General features: G+C 28.4%; 1 protein-coding gene across 1 annotated transcript in view; it reads right to left on the reverse strand.

Annotated features, from left to right (window-relative positions):
- The window catches only part of Tsp66E (Tetraspanin 66E), a 90,198-nt gene that overhangs the window by 16,369 nt on the left and 52,784 nt on the right, over positions 1–21,045 (reverse strand). Inside the window, exons 2-3 of the mRNA XM_065503700.1 lie at positions 15,732–15,939; positions 12,097–12,195 (exon numbers count right to left, since the gene is read on the reverse strand). Of these exons, the coding sequence (XP_065359772.1) occupies positions 12,097–12,195; positions 15,732–15,797 (165 nt within the window). The 5' untranslated portion in view covers positions 15,798–15,939. The remainder of the gene's footprint in view (positions 1–12,096; positions 12,196–15,731; positions 15,940–21,045) is intronic.

Consider the following 21,045-nt stretch of genomic DNA (forward strand, 5'->3'; position numbering starts at 1 on the left):
ACCAATTAATTTGTGGCTGCTGGTAATTGTATCTCAAATGCGTACTTGTATTCACAGATACTCATAGTCAGTTAAACTTCTAATATTTTATTGCAGTGTTTCCCAAATCGAGGCATATCAGCCCTCCCCTCCACAGTATTATATCTGGTAAAAATCGGGTCATTACTTTAACGATCATAACACTCTTTCACGGTGATCGGTCCATAATTGGTCATAGCTCCTGTTATAATATATTGTTACGAAATTGTACTTGAATTCAAATATAACGATTTTAAGGGCTGATTTAAAAGTAGCATAATGCTTTCAAATAACAGTGCTGTAATGGCAGACTGTAACATATCTGTGGGCATTGTTAAATAAAAGCTTTCAGTTGATTTGATCGTAAGTTGGCAACGCTGTATTCGAATATTCAGTTAAAGAACATTGTAGAAAGTACACCACAGATGGCGTATGATCTAGAATATTCGAACTTTGACAGTTAAAGAGCTTTCTAGATGGTAATGCAGTGTTATAAATAGTGGCAGAGGTTGCAGTCGAGAGTGAGTTTATCAGAGACGCTTTTCGAATAAACATCATCTAAGTGCCTTAAAGTGTGTTGTGTTTTTCAAGTAAATTCGTGTACATTATAAATTGTATCTGTAATTCTGAGAATTTATAAACGTGTATAAAAAACATTGAGTGGCTATTTAATTCTGTTGTTGTTGTACATTTTAAAGAAATAAAGAGTTGTTACAATTTTAAACTACTAAACGGCTTTTATTTGCAATCAAAAGTATCCGGTTTATTTAAAGGAAATAAACCAGCATTTTGAAAAGGTTAAAACGTAACAATATGATAGCATCAGTCCCATAGTTTTATAAACTTTAATTATAATTGGCAACTAATGCTATGTATCTTGTAATATGGCATCTCTGCCTTTTATTTAATAAAGATAAATAGTCACTCTGAACTCAACACAACAGCTCCCATAGACCCACTTCCGAAAATCACTCACGACAAAAAATTTATTGAAATTTTAATAGAATAATGATTTGCTCATACTCAGTGTCTTACACGGTCGGGTTTGACCGACTATACTTTCTTACTTGATTTAGTTTTCGAAATTTAAACAGATTTAACTGATATCAAACTTAAATAAAATCGATTCGAAACCAAACTGAACAAAATGAGTTGCAAGAATTTGTTCTTTTAGTTTCTAAACGAAGAATTTCAAACTGTTTATAGTAAATGACTGCTATTCCTGGAACTATGTACTTCAAAATATTGATATATGTGTATTCAACCAAAGGTTCGAACGAATTTTGTAATTGAGCTATCAGCGCAAAACTGGTGTAACCCACAATTTTTTTTAGTTGCTGTTCTGGTGTTTCGAAAGCAGATGGAGCTGAAATAAAATATACATCAAAAGTGATGTAAAATATACCATCAAATAAATAGCTTGGGGTTACACCACTTTTGCACTGATAGCCTCAATTAAGCCAATATTTAAATTTTATATCTTAATCATTCCATTAAAATATTCATTACGAATTAATTCATAGGCTTAATTCATTAGTACTTCAAACGCATTAAATTCATTCCTTTATGAATTAATTCCTTTATGAATAATTCTAATTTTCTCTTACTCGAAAGTAAATTAAAACAAATTGAACTAACAACAATTGAACTACTCAATGGTTGAATGAATTTTATCATGAATTCTTTCAACAATGAGTGAATTATATTTAAACAAAAGCCTTTGTTTTATGGAATGAATTACTGGCAGTTTTTAATTCTGAATTTAGATTTTAGCGAAATTGAATTAATTAATTCAAAGCTCTGATTTCAAGGCGAGCTTTCACACGTTGAAGAGCTTTGTTCAGATTCAACAGAATCTTACTTAAGGTAGGGTCACACATAACAAATATTTGACGAAAAAGACGTAACCACTAAATTAAATACATTTGAATTCGTTTATTTATTTGAAAAACTTATTTTACTTAGGATGATTCAAAACAAAAAATTTAGTTTTATTTTATTTTATGCTGTTTGATCTTACAAAACACTTGTAAGAGTAAACAAGTCAAACAAATTTGTGCTAAAAAAAGTGGTTACGCTTTTTTGAGCAAATATTTGCCATGTGTTACCCAACCTTTAGATATACGTTGAATTCCAGGTTGTTCTGTTTTGTGAGTTCTTACTTGGAAGTAGGTTTGTAAGTGTCAAGTCTGATATTTCCATGAACCCGACTTTTAAGTTACTAAACAAAGAGTTTCAGCTACTATTCCCAGAACTATGTACTTTATTTATTTATATTTTATTGCAATACAATTACAAATTACATTCTAACTTAATTTACCGAGCAGTGTAACGAAGACTATAAGTCCATTGAAGTACAAACAGACCAGAGTCTCTGGCGGGAATCGAACCCGTAACCCACAGGGGCACTCCTATGTTCTTTAAAAGATGTACATTTCAGGCAAAGATTCGAAAGAATTAATTTTTAAGTCAAATTAAATTTTGTTTCTTAACCATTCCATTAAAGAATTCATTACGAATTAATTCAAACGTATTGAATTCATGCATTTGATAATTCATTATTTATAGAATTAATTCCTTATGGAATCATTGCAGTTTTCTTTAATTAAAATCCATTACATAATTTATTGAATGATAAAATTTTTCTCTAATTCAAATCTATTACTTTAGAAATTTAAAAATTTTGGAAAGAACTAGTAAGAGAGCTATATTTGGATGTGCCGCATCTTATATATCATTCACTAAACTTTAAAATACAAATTTAAAATATTTTTAGGAGAAATTTTTTTTAGTGAAAAAAATTTTTTTTGGTAAAAAAATTTGGTTTAAAAAATATTTTTCCCGATTTTGACCTATTGTAGGTCCGACTTACAATGGCGTTATAAAAGTCGATGGATAGGTTTTTGAAATGTCTATTATTAAATATCCGTATTGTCTATAGGTCTAAAATCGAGGTTGTTCTGGTTTATCAGCCATTTGTGGGTCGATTTTCTCTTATTTAAATAGTAACCGAAGCGGATCTATAACGGATATACTGATGTATAAATCATGTAAGTTATTTCGGGTCTACGGAAAGTTGATTTCAACATACAGATGGACAGGTGGACATGGCTTTATCGATTCCGCTATCTATAACGATCCAGAATAATATATTCTTTGTGGTGTCGCAAATTAAAAATGTAGAAATTACAACGAAAAGACAAACTAAATTAATTTTTTTTCATAAATGGCTTAAAAAATGTAAAAGATTTTACTGGCTTAGTATAAAAAAGTTTGTGAATCACTGCTCTAGTAGCATTATTTTCTTTTTATATTTTTTTTCTTTGATTTTATTTTCTTATTTTCATTTTTTTTTAGAGATATTAAATACTCGTACCTTAATGAATGTGTAAAGAAAATGAAAAAGGAATAATACACAAAAGTTTCGTATTACAAGTAATCTGAAATTTTGTTTAATATATTTTTTGAATGCCCTACAGAACCGTTTATTATTTTAACACTTTCACATAAAGTTGGTTACGTGTGGTATAAAAATTTTAGTAATTATGACAATAACCTTGATAGAATATAAATTTTAAATAAAGAAAAAGGTATTAAATGTATGAAAGCGGAAAAATGGTTATATTTTCTACAGCATTGATACGTCAAATCTGACATTTAAACATCGTAATAGGTGTGGTCTTTAATGGTTGTAGTGAGTATCGAACAATTTAAAATTTAATAACACAAACTAAATAATCAAAAATTGATTATGTTACAAATATAATTTTGAACGAAGTTTTTTCTGCAAAATCCTATAAGGTATTGTTTATTTTAGAGTTTCCCAAAAACGGAATAAATTGAAAACCGCTCACTGAATTATGAATATTTTTTCATATACTTCTATAAATCACTGATGTGTCTCAGTTATTTGTTTTAAAATATGAAAATCGTATTTACAGTTTATTAAATGTTAGTAACCAATTAGAATAATGAGGATCTAAAATCCTGTTAATCAATGTTAGGCATCCATCCAAATTGATCGATCATAATCGATCAAGGTGAGTCACATAGTAATAATTGCAAGGTTCTTCAAACTTTGTCCGCATAAATATCTTACCATTTTACATAGATTGGCTGAAAATGGTCGGGATTGCGAAGTTTTTCCCACTGAGAATGAACTTAACGTAATTTCGTTATTGATTTTATTACAAAATTATTATCATAATAGCTATGTTCAATAACTAAAAGTTGTTACTAGTTAGTAACAATTTTTAATTGAAAAAGCGTTCATTGACTCAAAAACTTGCAAGTAGAGAAAAAATCAAGAGCGTATAAATTTTAGAGAGTGTTCTCTCGTTGCAAACTATTACAAGTTCTATTTTGAACTCGTAATAGTTAGCAGCTTATATTTTATATGCTTTGTGTTATTGTTTATTTATTTAAAATTTTATTTTTGTGGAGAAAAAATGTCAAAACAAAAGAATTTTCAATAAAATTGAAGAAAATGTGAGTATTTATACATTTTAAAAGGAATAAAATAAGAAAATTGTGTGTATAAAACAATTGTTATTGGAAAAGCGTTCATTTACTTTTTACCATAGTAGAAAAATAGAAGGTAGTTTCATTCTCTCTTTATTTTTTAAAATTCTACGTCTGACATGCTTAAGGATTTTGACGTTTTCGTTAAAATAGTAATACCATATTAATTAAAAATTTTCCCATATATTCTTTGAAGTTTGTGAAAAAATTAATACATAATTTTCATTAATTTGAAGAATATTAAAAAAAAATATTTACTATCAAATTTGGATCAAAGGTAAGATTTTCATTTTCAAATATTTCAAAGCTAATTTGTGAACATTATTTTAAGATTTAACAAATATGAGTTGCATTTTCCCCAACTGCGAAAATACCAAATATTTTTACAAAAATTCAAATGTAAATTTTTATAAAGTCCCTACATTACCTAACAAACGACAACAGTGGCTGGATGTATATAAAACTTGTCAGAGGGTGGATTATACAAACCGAACACCAGTTTTTAAGCCTTTTGGAACGTTTAAATTAAATTTTTTTTAAATTTAATGAAAATTCTTCTTCAGGTAGCCCAAATTATATAGCGAATGTTAGGAATTGAATCATTAACTTCCAACACAACATACTTAATACATTTTTATTTAAATACTAAATTATAAATTACACATTTTTTGTAAAAAATTTCTCTAAAATAAAAATCATTTTTAGGAATGTGGCAACGCTTTTTATAATGCTCACAAAATAAGGAAACTTCAAAAAACCTTATTTGAAAAAAAAAATTTTGATTGAAACTACCTTCTATATTTTTATCATGCTTTTTACTATTTTTGAGAATTTAAGAGAGTAATTTTGTAAATTTTGATTTTATTCTCTCGTTGCAAGTATTTACTGGGAAAGTAAATGAACAGAGCAAGTCGATTTATTTAGACCCCTTTTACGTGGCACAAAGTAAATAATTAATTTTGAACATCTGGAGAACTATAATTCTAAAAGTATTTAATCTCTGTATGAATCAATTTATTACCATTCTACGGAGGTTTTCTAAAAACGATTTTATTCCTAATCCCTGTTCGAAGTTTAGCTAAGCATGATCGGCTTAGTAGGAATGACCCCTCCCTTATAAAGCAAAGTTAAAGTAAAGCTTGATATTTACATAAAAGGTTTAAAAATGGGTGGGGTCAGAATGGTGGAGTTATCTCCCATACCAAATTAGTTAGTTATTTACGAATATTAAGTGAACTGTAATTGAGAGATTTTCAATATTTTGTGTTATTTTCATACCATTGTACGTAGTTAGGTTTTATCAGAAATCCATTCATATATATTTAAGGGTAGGGGTAGCGAAGTGCATCGGGATATGCTAGTTATAATAAAATCTTCTTGTTTTTCAGTTCTAAATTTCTAAATTGAAATTAGTTTATAGTTTGTCAGTATTGTGTTAGTTTTGTTCAGTGTAGATTTACTTTTCGGATACGAGGCTGGTGAGAGGGTTGGGACCTCTCTGATATATACATGCAAATAGCTAGTTGGAAATCTCGCCAGACCAACCGGTCCTTAACAATATGGACCGGTTGGCCTGGACGAAGAATAATTGTCGATTTTCGATTTCGACTTTAAGCCATGAAAAACCGGGGTTTCGGTTAAAACCGAACACGAAACTCTACTTTATTTGTATAATTTTAATTGTAAATAATTGTTTTGATGAAATATTAGCCCTTTCAATTAAGGTTATTTTATATTTTTTATTCAAGCTTTGGAATATATGTATATATTTAGGTGAAAAAGTAAAACAATTTAAAAGCAAATTTTAAATTGCATGCATTTTTTCCATTTACTTTTTTTTTGATGCAATATCTAATTATTTATTTATTTATTGTAAGTTCATTGACTTAATTTTTTTTTCTGTTCAAAAATGTTTAAACTTCATTTACAACATTGTCTGGTTGTAAAGTTTACATATAAAAGTTGTAGTTGTAGGATTTCAGTTTTACAACTTCAAACTGCTAATATCAACCAAACGACTGACCAAGTAACCAGCAGCAGGCAGACCATCGAAGCAATATTGTTCATTTTGCATTTGTCTAACATGTCCATATTATTATTATGGAATGGATGAAATGAATGTCTGTAATTGATTAAGTGTTTAGGCGACTATTTATGCTTGTTGTACAACAATAGTTTTTGGAAAACAACTTGCTGGCCTACGCATACTCGGCAAAAAGTGAATAAAGTTTCTATGAAAAAGTTCCAGAGTTTAGATTAATATCGTTTTCATTATTACTTGTCTGCAGAGCTGTAAGTGAATGATTTGTATTTGATTTTCAATTCATCATGAATTTAAAATAATTTGCGAGAAATATATGAATTGAACTCAAATTAGGGTGAATTGAAATTATTAAATGGATTAAGAATTGAATTCTAATTTGTATGAATTCATCGATGATTTCATTAAATTAAATTAGTTAGAAACAAGTAAGAGAGTTATATTCGGCTGTGCCAAATCTTATATAGCCTTCACCATATTATACTTTAAAATAAAAATTTTTAATATTTTTAGGTAAAATAAATTTTTTAAAAAATTTTTTTTTTCATATTCTTTTTAAATTTTTTGGTAAGAATTATTTTCCAAATTTTTTTTAATTTTAAGAATTATTTTCCAAATTTTAAAATTTTTTTTTTAAATTTTTTATATCTCAGCCATTTGTGGGCCGATTTTTCCCGATATATTGATGTAACAATCATGTTTGTGAGTTATTTGGGGGCTACGGAAAGTTGTTTTCAACATACAAACAGACAGACGGACATGGTAGAGCTGTAATCATTCTTTTACAGCTCTGCTTGTCTTGCAATAAATCTAAAATTATTCCTTTCCTACTCATGTTTTCCTTAGTGTTGACAAAGAAAAAACTGACCAACTGCATTTAAATGCTTTGGAAAACTTTTGCATTACATGTTTCAGTTTTTTCTATTTTTTTTTTTTTTAAAAAACTAGAAAATGCCAATAAACTGTATTGGCTTTTTGCTCAAAACGAAGAAAGAAATTTTGCAAAAAAAAAAAAACATGTAAACATGTTGCCACAACAATCATTATGCTGGTTTTACGAGGGTGTTGTCAATTAAATGCACATATTTATACAGACGAGTACTTGCACAAATTGCCTTCGATATTAACTTATTTGTCTTTTGTATTTAAAATATTTTTATTTTTATATGATAAATTTGTTATTCCAATAACCAACGTGTAGTAACTAATATGTAAATGTCTTGTCAACTCCTACAATACGAGTACGTAGTTATTACAATCATATACACAATAACGCATACATTTTGCATTTACCAATTTAGTCATGGTAGAAGCTTTATATGAACGTTTTTCTTTCATAACTAATGCATAAAAAGAGTTTGCAGATAAGTTATTTTTCAGAACCTATTAGAATTTCTTAATATCTGGTTTGTTTTATTGCAATTCTTCCAAAAATATGACAAAAGTTAGAAAACATCTTTTTCAATATCCAGTAACTTTAATTTAGAGCGTAAAATACATTTACTCTCAATCTAAAAAAATATCCAAAAAAGTACACGAACAAAAAATTGTAAAAATAAGTTGTATTTTATTATAAATCAATTTAAAACGTTTGTTTTCTGTTATTTTACTTCTTTTCTTTGCAAAACTTGTATATTGTATTAATTTTCAACTTTTTAGTTCTGTTTACACATGTTTAAACACAATTTTTTTAAAAAAATATCATGTTCTCTACGGAACGGAATCCCGTAACTTCCAGTGATAATTTGTACAAATTATTACAAATTATCAAGTACGCGAACACAAGTAATATGAGCTAGCTCAACGTTTATCGTCAACCAAAATTCACCAATTGTTGGATGATTTGTGGCATCAAATCAAAACTCCAATGTGGCCAATTGATATCACTTTTTGAGTCATGGAAATATAACCATATACGGAAACCACTACGTTATAAAAGACCAAAAAAAAAATTCCCGTGTCTCCCAGTTTTGCCCAAAGTCATGCACTTCATCATCAAGATCAAAATCGCAAAAAACTTTAGAGTGAGTTTTCGACATTCCTCATTCTCTAAGACCTAGCAAGACAATCTTAAGAACTTTTTGTTGTTTAATTTAGCCAGAACTTCTTTTCAATAAAACCAAAGATTTGAACTCACTTTGTAAATAATTTTACAATATTTAGGTACAGGCGCGGATCCAGAGGGGGTGAAATAGGAATCCCCCCAAAAGCCGAAAAGTTTTTATATAAAAAAGTAAAAAATAAATATGGATCCGTTCCTGTTTAGGTATGATACTGCACAGTGAGGCAGACGCAAAATTAACATATCTAAACAAAAAAGAATTAGTTCGGAATAAATGTGGATAACATTTTTCGTTATATTTGCATCCTATTAAAATTTTGATATAAGTTTTAGTTTTATAAACTCAATAAATATGTAATATGTAATAAAATCTTTATTTATTAACAAAACTCCATGAAATTTTCAACGTTTTTTAAATGTTTTTTAAATAACAAAGTGTAAAAAATCTTGTCAAAATGCATCCCGCAATTCCAAAAAATTAGAGCGAAAATCCCAAAAATGGTATTTTTCCACACATTTCCCTCGTGGCTGGGAAAATGTTTCTAATGCCTCTTTCCGTTTTCTTATTCCAGCTTTTGGTTTTTAGAAAATGTGGCCCAAAGTAGAAATTTTGATAAAAAAAATAGGTCAAATTCCGAAGTGCGTAGGGGCGACATATTCGAAAAATAGGATATGATTTGTATACCAAAAGGTTCTCCGTAAAGATACCTTACAGAAAAACATAAAGTTATGTTCTTAAAGGAACTTTGCTTTTAACCCTTTAACCAGCAAGAGTGCCTCAAGGCATGCATTAAAAAACACGAATTATCTCAAAAAGTAATTATATATTTTTTTTTAAATTTAAGTGTGACTTTAGTTACAGATTTGTTAACATTTTCCTCGCAGGTCGAAATGCATTCTGAATTTTAGTTTTTGTTCTGTCAGCTGTTTTGTGAGTGTTGTCATAATTTTAGCACGTGAAATTTTGTGTAATTTTTTTTTAAATCAAAGTTTTACTAACTTTTTGGGGCCCGACCTTTTCAAAATATTTTTTATTAGTTCTTTTCATAATTATTGTTTTTAAATCTAAACCGGCAACAATGCCCTGAGTTTATGATGGCTGTTCTGAGTTACACTAAAAAAAAATATTCGAAAATTTTTTTTTAGATTTTTAAAGTTTGCGGATTAGAGAGTTAAGTCATATTTTCGTCCAAAAAACAGCAAAAATCGTTTATTTTGGATGCATAATTGATATTGCACTGACATCTTTTGAAGGTTATTCGTAATTTAGTTGTCTAACTAACAAAAAAAAAATTCAAATCCATTCGTTCCAAAAGTACGACCTATATTTTTAAAAATACGGACCAAGATATGCCAAAATTTTAAAATTTCAATTTTGAAATGCCTATAACTCGGAAATTATAAATAGCTGAGCGCTTTCCAAAAATATTTAAAAATTTTACATGTCGAAGGTACCCTAATTTGAGCCACCATAGCACTGCCCCGCATTGTGGTTCCAAATCAAAGTCTAGAATCTAGAATTTGGAAAAACGAAGTTTTTTCGGAAGCTGACAATCTGTTCTCCTCCAATACAAATGGGTTTTTCAATTGGACATTTCGTTTTCTCGATAGAAGAGCCAGAAGTTCAAAAAACGTTTAATCATATTTTCGTTATTTTTTTTTAATATTTTACTGCTTTACTAAATTACATATATCTCAATTGTTTTATCATATAGAAATTCATACTTCAAAACATAGATAAACATTGATATAGGCTTTTATTAAGTGTATATCTTATATTTATGGGCCTCTCCATTTTCCTGTTATAGTCCTTTAAACTTGGGTCTTAAATATATTGATATTTTTTTTATTGTAGCCGCCAGCACCCGCTGAAATACTTTTTTTTAATTTTTATGGAATGGAATTTTTAGAAATATTATTTATATTGATCTTTTAAACATTTTTTTTGGAATCGGAGACACCAATTATATATAAAAAGAGCGGCAACTGATTTTGTCCACCTAGATTTTGATTTGGAACCACAGTGCCCCGATGCATTTGTAGAGCCTATTTTAATAACTTAAACTTACTCAAGCCGTTTAGAAGTGCGAAATTTATTTCCAAAAAAATTGATTCCGCCTCACTGTGTTCTGAATAATAGTCAATATTTCAAGTTGAAAAATGCCAAAATAATATAGGATTCATGAAAATATCTGTATTTCTACCGATTCATATGTCTCTTTGTTGGAGAAAAATTTCTGCAGATCAGTAACTATTAGTTTTATAAATTTTGCAATAAGGCTCCAGAGCTAGAGAGTGTTAGGAAGTAATATCGGTAGCAGTGGATAAGTTTAATTAGAATTAGAATTTATCTGCAGACAAGCAAAACTTAGGATGAATATTGCGATCATATTGGGAAGTATATGTCGATCCAAGTGAGCTTTGCTTTGGGCGTCAGCCAATTATACCTAACCTAATTTCATTCTTCATTATAATAATGTAACCAGTGCCATAATAAAATTATTATGATTCAAAACGAGAAAACTAAATTTTAAAAATTGGAGAAGAACTGTAAAATAAAGCTTATATTACGTCATTTTAGTTAAATAACTTAAACGCATTAAAAATCTGTATCTGCAAACTGATGCAAAGACGAATCTGAGGGAATTCCAGACTGATGGATTAGATTTTTCGGTAATCAGAAGACTTTACAAATAGGCTACAATTGACTTTAATTATTTTCGATATTGTCGAGAAATGTATGAACAGCACGACATGATTTGCCAATGTTGGGTGAGATACTTGTCATCAATTGCAGACATTTAAATGATACACCTCTTTGATGCAACATTTACATCACATTGTATTTATAGATTCGAATAGATATACATCATCCTGGTCATAAAAGGTGCATATTTTATATATTTATGTATGTATTACGATACAATTAAATAAAAAAATCGTAAATATTTTATTACTAATCCACAAAAAACACAAGATTTATTTCTATCGAACCAGATGTACAACAACCTGCCTAAAGAAAAGGAGTGTCATTTTGTCAATGTATAACCAAATTTAACCCCAAAAATATTCGTCATACACAGACGAACAATAGTTACAGAGTGACTATGTCAATAGACGAAATAGTCGACAGACATATGTATGAAGAATATTTGATTTCATGGATAATTACCACTTAAAAAATCTAATCAAGATTAATATGAAAATTAAATTAGAAACACGCCATCAAAACTTACACTCACATATGAAAACCAAAAAGTATCTTCAATTAATAAACGACAGACAAGTCAAGAAGCAATCAACAAAAAGGGAAACACTTTTCAACTGGCTATAATACAATCAATGTCAGTAAAAGGAGCACAAAATAGAAATTCATATTTAATAATAGAAACCGAACGAAATACACATAATATATAAAATATATAAATAAATAATTATTAATATTAATACTTACATTAATATTTTCACTTTCGACCATTTTCAATAAAGCTATTAAAGAGGCCTTATCAACGGCCAGCCATATACCGGTGCCCAAAACTATCGTGCCAAGGATCTGTCAATAAAAATAAAAAATATAAATTAAATAACATGCACATTAAATGAAATAGTTTTACATGAATAAAACAAAATGTTAAACAACAAAATAGTAGTATCATTTTTATTTTTTTTTTGTATAAAAAAAACTTAAAATTAAGTTAATGAACTTTATATGGCAAAAACGTTAGGAGGATATTGGGTTAAAAATAAAGTAATTTCTTTAAATATATAATCAGGAGTTTTTAACTTTAATATATTCACTATTGGGTACATGACTTAAAAATGCGGGATTTTAAATAGATGACGTAACTTTTGATCACGGTTATTGCTTTTAATAACTTATATGTCATTTTGAAGGGTACATATTAGGGTATTCAATCGATTAACCGTTAATCGGTTAACCGATTAATTTTGGACGGTTAACTGTTCGAATAATTTAAAATTGCCAATTTTCAAATAACAAATAAACCGATTAATTTGTGTCGATTAACCGATTAACCGAAATTCCTTTTTTTTGCACTTTAACATACATATTTTTTTGTATTTATTTTTCCGTTTCAATTAAAAAACAAATTTCAAATTAAAATTACATATTTTTTCGAACATTCAAGAAACATATTTAGTGAGTATAAAAACTGACATATTTAATTTACATGTATTTGAAACTTTGTTTGTATTTACATGTATGGACAAAATTTTTTTGGAAAAGAGTTTTTTTTATCAGAACTTAACGAAACTATTAAAAGTATTCAATATCTGAAACAATCCAAAAAGGACTCCAATGGTATAACTAAAAAAAAGAACTGAGATATTGGATATTCTTTGATATTCATGATTGCGATTGCTCAGCGAGAGAGTTTTTTCAAAGTCAAGTTTTATTAAATCTAAAGAAAAAAATAGTCTAAAAGGAAAACATTTAAATATTGTTTTTTTAAAGATTATTTCAGAAGATTTCAATAAAACCCTAACAAAACTCACATGGGTATACAAAAAGGATCGCAAATACCATATTTGCTATTATTTTTTGGTTGAATTGTTATGTTTTGTTTGTTTTTTATGTATTTGTACACAAAATTCGTTGTTGAATTTTCAATTTAAAATTAAAATAGAAATTAGTCGGTTAATCGAATAATTTTAAATTAACCGATTATTAACCGAATAAATCTAAACCCCGATTAATTATTTGCTCGATTAACCGATTAAATCAGAAGCTCGATTAATTGAATACCCTAGTACATATCTATCATTTATTCTCACTTAGTTATGGAACATTATAGTGTAAAAACAACGTTTTTTTGCTTCGAATTTTGCACCAACAAAGCGTCATATGCGGGAAGTTTTGCTTTACTTCTTTAATTTGAGAAAAAGTGCAGCTGGAGCTCACCAAAACTTATGGTGAATGTGTTCCATTGGTTTCAAAGTGCGAGAGAGGTTTGTGCGGTTCAGAAGTGGTTATTTTGACACGGAAGGCAATGATCGACCAGGCCAGCCAAAAAAGTATGAAGGCCAAGAATTGGTGGTATTACTCTATGAAGATTGTTGTCAAACTCAACAAGTGCTTGCAAAACCATTGGAAGCTATTCAAGCAGCAAATTTAAATTTGTTTGCGAGAAGTAGGTTTCATCCAAAAACAGGGAAACTGGGTACCATACGAATTGAAGTCGAAAGACCGTGAAAGACGATTTTGAATGTAGGATATGATGTCAAAGAAAACCAGCCGAATCGACACCAAAGCAAAATATCAATGGCGCTAATGTAATTCTCTGTATTTGGTGGGAGCAAAATGATCCTATCTATTATGAGCTACTGAAATCTGGCCAGACCATCACAGGGAACTTGTACCGAACGCAACTGATTCGTTTAACGCGAACATTGGACGAAAAAACGTCCTGTATACGCGGCCAGTCATGAAACTGTAATATTCTATCATGACAACACTCGGCCACATACCTGTTAAAAGTATTTAGAAAGAAGTGGCTGGGAAGTTTTGCCTCATCCGCTTTATAGTCCAGATCGTGCCTCGTTCGACTACTATTTCTTTCGATCGATGCAGATCGCTTTCTCTGAGATACGCTGCACTTTGAAACATAGTATCCGATATTGACTTGATTCGTTCTTGGCCTCAAAAGATGAGCAGTTCTTTTGGCTCGGAATCCATATGTTGTCAGAAAGATGGGAAAAGTTCATCGCTGATGTTTCAAAATAAAAGCAAAAAATTTGAAACAAAAAATCCAAAATTTATAAAGAGCAGTTAATTTGGAGGTTAATTTTAATTTAAATTCCACAACTGATTTAATAATGAATTTTTAAGAAATACGCACTGAGAATTACTTTTGGGAAACACAATTTTCCACATCGCGATTCTATGCTTCGATGGGTAGGTCAAAAACTCCTTGATTTTTTAATGAAACACAGGTTTTTGGATAAAAAATTATTGTATTTTCCAACATAGTCTCCTCAAAGCTCAAAGCATTATGCAATTTGTGCAATGTTTCTCCAATTTTTTATCCCTTCTAAAAATAAGATTCGTCGATGTGATTTTTTATGAGACGATTCCATCGTTGGAGTCGAATCACTTTCCGACGAAACATTTCTTCAGGTTTGGAAACAAGAAATAGTCACTCGTGGCTAAATCCGGAGAATAGGTCAAAAGAGGGAGCATGGATTTTTGCCATGGAAACTTCACATGTGTGTACCCTTTTATGCACCCGATTGTGAGCAAATGCGAAAGCAGTCTTGCGGAAAGCTTTATCATACCTAAGTGATCATTCGAAATAGAAACCACAAAAAAAATTGTTTGTCATACAATTTTTTTCACTAATAAATTCTGAAAAAAAAATTTGAATAAAATATTTTTCACTAACAAATTTATTAGTGAAAAAAATTGTATGACAAACAAATTTTTTTATTGAAAAAAAAAAATTAGGGTTAAAAATTTTTTTTTAAAAAAAAATTTTGATTTTTTTTTTAATTTTTTTAAAAAAAAATTTAAATTTATTAGTGAAAAAAATTGTATGACAAACAAATTATTTTTGTTGAAAAAAAAAATCCGGTTAAAAATTTTTTTCGCGTTTCGTTTCGTATTCAAATCGTTTTTTGTTTTCGAAATCGATTTCCATCATATTTCTGTATATTTATGAAAAGGGAGTAATTCTTGATCTGCTCCAAAGTTAAAACAGATAATTTAGGAAAGTAGTTGAAAATCTTACTTTAAAACCTGAAACAATTTAACCTTGAAATATAATTCCAGTTCTTGATTACATTTAATAAAGTAAATATATAAGCCGAATTATAATAATTTTTTATGTAATTCTTAAAAAGTCCGGAAATAGAATAAAATTTTTCTCTAACCCAATATTCGTTTTATAAATGACAAACATTTTTTTCAAAATTATAATTGAATTATTGATTTTGTAATAAAACAAATGCAATTTTCACTTTTTCAAGACAACAGATTTATGTACATATGTTTTTTTTTAAAGTTTAACTAAATTATAAAAGCACTACATAGTATAGTAAATTTGTATAACAATTTTTAAATTTAATACTTACAAAAAATAGAAAATTAAATATGCACAACACATATTTGCCAATCCAAACACCACAATCGGATCCCATTTTTGTAGCCTGATTTGTCGTTGCTGTTTAGATTTCTGTGTTTATTTTTTGGAACAAGCGCGCGCGAGACCGCTTTAAAAAGAGGTTCGTTTTCTGGTTTGTTGTAATTCAGGTGATTACGTTACGACGTTTATGGTGATATCTGTAATAAATAGTAAATAAAACAAAAATAAATTAAAACATAAATAATAGCTAGTATATTGTAATTGTTTGTTTAATGGCATATTTTATGTGTAACCGGTAACAGTATTTTTAGTTTATTTATATTAAATAGAAATTTCATGAAATCCATGGGATGCAATTGGAATTTTAATAGAGTTTTTTTTTAAAGCGATACAAAGTATTTGTTTAATAAAAATATGTATAGTGCTTAGATTTTTTGAATTGAATTATGAAATTTTATTTGTTTATTAGTTTTAATGGACATTTTTTTTAAAGAGTTCATTTTGCATTGGCTCAAAAAATTTGTTTACCAAATTTTTTTTTTCTAAATTGTTTTTTTTTCAAGTTTTTTAAAATTATTAGTGAAAAACAAGTAGGAGAGCTATATTTGTCTGTGCCGAATCTTATACATATATTCTTCTTAAAAAAGAAAAATACCAAAAAAATTGCGTTTACAGAATTCAAATATATTTACGAAAAAAAAAGTTTGAATGTTTTTGTCTCTCCTGTACAATTTTAAAATATGGACTTAGAGCCTTTGCATGTTAAGCCAGCGATATATTTTTTTTTCAATTTCCAATTATATTTCAGAATTTTCTAATTGAATTTCAGAATGTTACAATTATATCTCAGAATTTACTAAAATTTTAGAATTTTCTGAAATTCAATTGGAAATGGTGTAGATATATATGCTTTTAAATGTTAACCAGGAAAAAACTAGAGACCAAAAGTCTTGAGACCTATTAACAAATTTTCCTACATTTTATTGACTTTACTTACTACTTATTAATAACATAAATAACAGTTTGATTTAATTATTCAAATGGAGCATCTAACATTTCAAAGTAACACCTTAAATACATAACTTAGCTAGGAAACTATTTAAATTTAAATGTTAAAAATTCTTTAATGTATTTATAATTCCCTTTTCACGCTACATTTACATAAATGTAGCTTTAGGCTAAAAAAATAGTTTATATAGGTAAAGAGTACGTGCAGCAGTAATTAACAACTTAACACATCTGTGGTATTTAACTTTAATGGGTAAAAGAAGAAAATAGTTCAAATATAAATGATTTATTTTCTTTAAATTCTTGAAATTTATTGAATAAATTACAAAAAAAAAAACTCAGAAATCATGTGGTTTTTGGGGCTTTTATTAAAAACTGAAAACTTATTTATATAGAGCAGAGCTGATACATTTACTGTTTTATAGGTTGAAAAAAAACTTTCTCATTAACATGTTTTTTTATTATTATTTGAATAACTAGTAGTAAATACTTTTTTGGTTAAAGAACTTTTATTTAATGTATTGTAACTTTACTTTTACCTTGCCAACAGCCAAGCAGCATAATTTACACAATACCTGTAATGCATGTAGATTACACGGCGCAGTATGTTGCATTACTACATACATATATTTGTAAATGAGAACTGGTATGTAAATATTTACTTTATGTTTTTGCCTAAAGATTATTTGACTATAACACAAAGCGCTATTTTCTCTTGTGTCGAATCTTTTTAACTCTTCTCCTGCATTATCTAACATTATTCAAAAGAAAAAACTTTCAATTTCGTTATAATTTCTTAAAACATACAGCACAGTGGTTTAGAAAATTTCCAATTATGAAACCATATAAACACAAATCAACTCAAAAACACCTCAGCAAGGACTATGTGAAATTTCATTAAGATCTTTAATCGTTCTCGAGCTATCGAATTATTTCCCAAATAAAAAGTTTCTAAAACACTGTGCAGCATTGCACAAGAAAAATTACAAACACACACCTTAATATTTCCAATTGGCCAACTATTTAAGACAACGACAGACAATGGAAATTCTTATCCACAAATGGGGGACATCAATAGAAAATAGGCGAACACGTGCCTGCAAAATCGTGCACGACTAAAAGAGCACAATGTCGCTCACCTTGTGGACACAAATTTCATTATATATTTGTTTTGCAAAATTATACATAATAGATTAATTCCATATTGTCGTCAACGTTGTCATGGTCGACAATATTTGTCGCTTAAACCCTATTTTTTTTACTTCAGAGCCTAAAGTTTAGACCAATTACAATAAACTACTTTTTGGACTTGTTCGATTATTCAGTAGTTGATAGAGTTTAAAAGAATACAACATTCAAGATCTTCGCACTCTTCTAGACATTAATATAATTTAATTGGGTTCTTTGTTTGTATGAATAAAATTTCTGATTAAATTCATCCTGTCGCTGGAAGAAATAGATATACATAAAACAAAATTTAAAGAAGACAACTTTAAAGTTATTTTACCATAAGAGTATTATCAACATTTAACCCTTAAATGCATGATTTTTACTTTTATTTTTCTATAGAATATCAAATATTTAGTTGATTTTTATTTATTACTAGTTGACCCGCACGACTTCGCCCGGTAGCATTTACTAATGTTAGTTCTTCAAGTTTCTCCAACCCACACCTTCTTGTTCTTATTTATTTGCAAATAAAATATAAAAATTTGTACTGCATACTTTACGGAGCTTTTTATTACAGTTGACTGGACTCAAAAAAAAATTCCGAGTTTTACCCGGAATTTTTTTATTTTTTTCTTTACAAACCATCTCCCGAAAATTTCGAATAGAATAAAAAAAAATCAGCCAAATCGCTCCAGCCGTTCTCACGTGATGCAATTACATACATGGCATTTCATTTTTATATATGTATATAGATATTTCATTTAGCTTTAGTTTGATTTAGAATTTCGTTAGCTGAAACTTTTCGTACTTCATTTGATTTTTCTGAATTAGTATCAATAATATATTTATCTAAAATTAAGTGGAACTTGAATGTATACAATTGGCAACAATATGCATTAAAGGGTTAATTTATGTCGCTAGCAAAGTTTGGCAGAAGGCAACTATCTGAACAACTATTGGCGCATGCACTGGCATAAAATGATTTAGAAACTAAAGATTACACAGGACAACAGCAAAAGAAGGCTTCACTAACCACTATAAAGATTTGATGCATCATGGTTACCTAAGTAAAATAACAAAACACATGTAAAATTTACACTCAAAGTACACGCTTGTAAGTACATACAATTTTCTGAAATTGAGCGAATTCACTTAATTCTGTATAAATTCGAAAAGAATCCATCGATTTTTATGATCGATATCTCATTTTGTTCTTATTACATGTAGCTTTGCGATAAAGCAATAAATCTTGACAATTTCTGCCGTTTTCGATTTTTCATGATTTTTTTAAAACAAAAAAATTAATTATTTTCACCTAAAAAATATATTTTTTGCTTCAATTTGTTATTATAACTCCGAAACTACTGAGCCGATTTAAACGCAATATATATGTGAAAATTTGTAAATAGCATGGGGAAAATGTTTACAAAATTCAATCATTCAAAAGTAGAACATTAACTACTCAATTTTATGTATATCAAATAAAAAACTAAAATTTTGTTAAAATGAGCGAATTCACTTAATTGTAAATAAATTCGAAAAGAAATAATCGATTTTTATGATCGATATTTCATTTAGTTGCTATTAATGTGGCTTTGCGATAAAGTAATAAATCTGAACAATTTCTGCCGTTTTGGATTTTTCATGAGTTTTTTAAAACGAAAAAATTTGCTATTTTCAAGTAAAAAATATATTTTTTGCTTAAATTTTTTATTATAACTCCGAAACTACTGAGCCGATTAAAACGAAATTTATAAATGGATTAAAAGTTATGTAAATCTTAACCTTTCCAAATTTTGTTTTAATAATTCGGACTAACCCTTTTTTGAGTTATCATAAATTATGTGGAGAAACGTCTAAAAAAATTCACAATTAAAAAAAAAACAAGTAAGAGTGCTATATTCGGCTGTGCCGAATCTTATATACCCTTCACCAAATTATACTTCAAAATTTTAAATATTTTTAGGTAAACAAAATTTAATTTTTTTCCAGTTATTTTTTTTTCCTTTCTTGGAAAATTTTTTTTTTTCGATTGTTATTTTAAATTTAATTTTTTTTTTTTTAAATTTAAAATTTATTTTTGTTTTTTGAATTTTTTTTGTGAAAAAAAAAGTTCGGGTTAAAATATTTTTTTCCGATTTTGACCCATTGTAGGTCCATCTTACTATGGTCTTATATACGTCGTTGCAAATGTCTTTGAAATATCTATCATTAGATATCCATATTGTCTATATTAATGTCTTAGTAATGCAGATATAGGTCAAAAATAGGTCAAAAATCGAGGTTGTCTTGGTTTTTTCCTCATATCTCAGCCATTTGTGGACCGATTTTGCTGATTTTAAATAGAAAAATTCTCGAAAGCATGTCTGACAGAATTATTGAAGATTTGGATCCCGAAGATATCTGGGGTCTTCAGAAAATTGATTTCAACAGACAGACGGACATGGCTTAATCGACTCCGCTATCTATAAGGATCCAGAATATATAAACTTTATAGGGTCGGAAATGAAAAATGTAGAAATTATAAACGGAATGACAAACTTATATATACCCTTCTCACGAAGGTGAAGGGAATAAAAAAAATTTAAAAAAAACTTCTCCATAGAATTTAAATTTTGGACCATATTTGTACTACTGGAACCGCAATACATCAAAATTACCACATAACATTCAAGACCTTCTCGCTCATCATATCGTCAAAAAAGTGGATAATGTCGCCATAAGAGCGAATTTGTCGCACAGGTGGCAACAAAAGAATTTGATACAATATAAAAAAATTTAGGCCCTAATTTTGTAAATCACGTCACCAAAGTGATATTTATATGGAAAGCAAAAACAAAATTTCAAAAATTTTAAAAATTTGTTTTTGTTTTATATACAAAATTTTCAAATTATGAAAGGCAAATCAACGTTTGAATTTTGGTGCGTTTGTTCTGTTTTAAGAATTTGTATATAAAACAAAAACAAATTTTTAAAATTTTTGAAATTTTGTTTTTGCTTTCCATATAAATATCACTTTGGTGACGTGATTTACAAAATTAGGCCCTTAGACTTTGCTGAAGAAAAAACATTTTCCAACATTGTCGGTCACTTTCTCATCAAATGGTTACATTTGAAACTGTGAC

The sequence above is a fragment of the Calliphora vicina genome, chromosome 3 (genome assembly GCF_958450345.1).
Source record: "Calliphora vicina chromosome 3, idCalVici1.1, whole genome shotgun sequence".
Lineage (NCBI taxonomy): Eukaryota > Metazoa > Arthropoda > Insecta > Diptera > Calliphoridae > Calliphora > Calliphora vicina.